General features: G+C 57.2%; 1 protein-coding gene across 3 annotated transcripts in view; it reads right to left on the bottom strand.

Moving 5' to 3' along the window:
- Nucleotides 1–1240, bottom strand: part of GABRB1 (gamma-aminobutyric acid type A receptor beta1 subunit) — a 394157-nt gene extending 392917 nt beyond the window's left edge. For 2 of the 3 annotated variants that reach the window (XM_008065016.2, XM_008065017.2), the window contains exons 1-3: nucleotides 823–1240; nucleotides 556–647; nucleotides 95–162 (exon numbers count right to left, since the gene is read on the bottom strand). In XM_008065016.2, the coding sequence (XP_008063207.1) occupies nucleotides 95–162; nucleotides 556–647; nucleotides 823–902 (240 nt within the window). In that variant the 5' untranslated portion in view covers nucleotides 903–1240. The remainder of the gene's footprint in view (nucleotides 1–94; nucleotides 163–555; nucleotides 648–822) is intronic. The other variant, XM_008065018.2, reaches the window with a different exon arrangement.
- Between the last annotated feature and the right edge of the window lie 747 nt (nucleotides 1241–1987).

Here is a 1987-nt window from a genome sequence, read left to right as displayed (position 1 = left end):
CGAGGCGACCGCCCGGGAAGCGCGGAGCGCGCGGGGGTCGGTCCGTGTCGCAGCTGCGCAAGCCGGGCCGCGGGCCCGCGGGGAGGCCACTCACCATGTTCACTTCGGAGACCATGTCTATGCTGGCGACATCGATCCGCATCCCGACGTCCACGGGGGGCCCTGCCGGGGAGGTGGGGCCCCATGAGAGGCAGAATCGCTGAGTGACAGCGGGCCGGGGGAGGTGGCGGGGGTCTTCCCAACCCTCACTACCTCCCTAGCGGGTTTCCTTCCCCCCGCCCCCATCTGCCTCCCCTTCCGCAGGGGGCAGCCTGCGAGGACAGGTGTGGCCCGCGCGTGATGCGGCGCCGGTGCCGAGGGCGTGTCGGGCCGGGAAGGTCGGCTCAGCCGGGACCCCGCGCCGGAGACTGGGGGTCCGGCGTGTGCGTGTGGGCCAGGGCTCGGGGCACGCTGGCCAAGAGGACATGCTTTTTTCCTCCCTCCCCCCGCCATCTATCTTTGACCAAAAGGGAGAGCTGGGAAAGGGGGACAGGTTGAGCCAAGATGAAGCGTTACCTCCGAAGTCCGGTCGCAAGCGAATGTCATATCCTTTGAGCAATCTGTCCACCGTCTCTTTCACGTAGGACATGTTGCTGGGCTCGTTGGCGCTGGAGGGAAGAAGTAGGGACCGTGTTCAACACGAGAACACACTGCGGGCAGACACAGAGAGAGACAGGCACACCTACCCCCGAGGAGCAAGATCCAGGATCCGGCGGGCATGGGAAAAGGAAAACACCAGCAAAAAAAAGAGAGAGAGAGAGAGATTCAGCAACAGCAGCTCACCTGTGTGCACAACAGACCATGGCAATCATCACAGGGAAAGAGAGCAGCCCCAGACTCTCTCGATGTTGTGCTGCCCACATTCCTAACTCTGGTGAAAGAATTGCCTTTTCTGCGAGGATTCAAGGAATGCAACTTACTCGGCGACTGGGCAGTGCTTCCCGGCGGGCCTGCGCATGCGCAGAGCGCGCTAGCCGCCAACAGCCACCTTGCGCCTGGCAGACGCTCTTCCTAGCGGAACAGGCAACAGATTTCCATCCCTTTAAAGTTCCTACTGGGGTGCTTCTTGTCCTTTGGGTAGGCAGAGGCCACCTGCCGTCTCCACGCAGGGGCTCCTAAGTGCCTGTGTGAACGGAGTTTTCTTCCTGCACTGGATGGAGGTTGCTGTGTTGACTCGTTTCCGTTCTGCCTCCAACCTGTTCGTTGGGGTTTTGAGGGGTTTGGAGTTTTTTTTATTTTGTTTGCTGGGAATCTGGCTAAAGCTGCCTGTGATTGGCATCTTTCGTGGATGGTCCTAGAACTGGGAGTCGGTGGGCGGGGTCTTCTCTGGTCGCCTGGGGGTGGGGGAGTGGAGGAAGGACTGGGGGCGGGAGAAGGTGGTGAGGCAGAGCCTGAGAATGGGCAGGCAAAAGCCAGAGGGAACTCAAGACTGATGTGGGGACTCTAGAAACCCAGTGCCCTTGGAAGGCGTCCTAGGACACCTGGCTTGGTGTAGACCTTCTCTGTAGGAGGGGGAAGAGGAGGGGCGGGGAAACTTTTCTTCTCCCCCTTCTAACTTTTCTGATCTCCCCCCAACTTTTCTGATCTCCCCTGTCATTTCTCTCCCTGGATGGGAGGTGAGGGAAGCAAGCCATCCTTTTCCCAGGGTCATCCGCTGCAAGCCCCACTTTTCCTCTAAGTTCTAGTAGAGAAAAATCTCTTTCCTAGGCTCTAGTAAGAAAAACCTCTTTTTAAAACTGCCAGCATGTTAACTGATATTAGTGCCTCCAAACAGAACCTGAAACCTCTGGTAGCCAGTACCAGCCAATCCTGGTTTTCTGCCAGTCTACAAATGTCATTGAGCACATGTTAGGCAGAAGGCCCTGAACTAGACATTTGTCCATTTGTTAAATAGCATATATTAAAATGTGTTTAATATATGCTATTTAACAAATGGACAAGCATCCCA

Source organism: Carlito syrichta, unplaced genomic scaffold, assembly GCF_000164805.1.
Source record: "Carlito syrichta isolate Samal-C Ts95f unplaced genomic scaffold, Tarsius_syrichta-2.0.1 Scaffold308133, whole genome shotgun sequence".
Lineage (NCBI taxonomy): Eukaryota > Metazoa > Chordata > Mammalia > Primates > Tarsiidae > Carlito > Carlito syrichta.
This window is presented reverse-complemented; position numbering and strand designations above follow the sequence as displayed.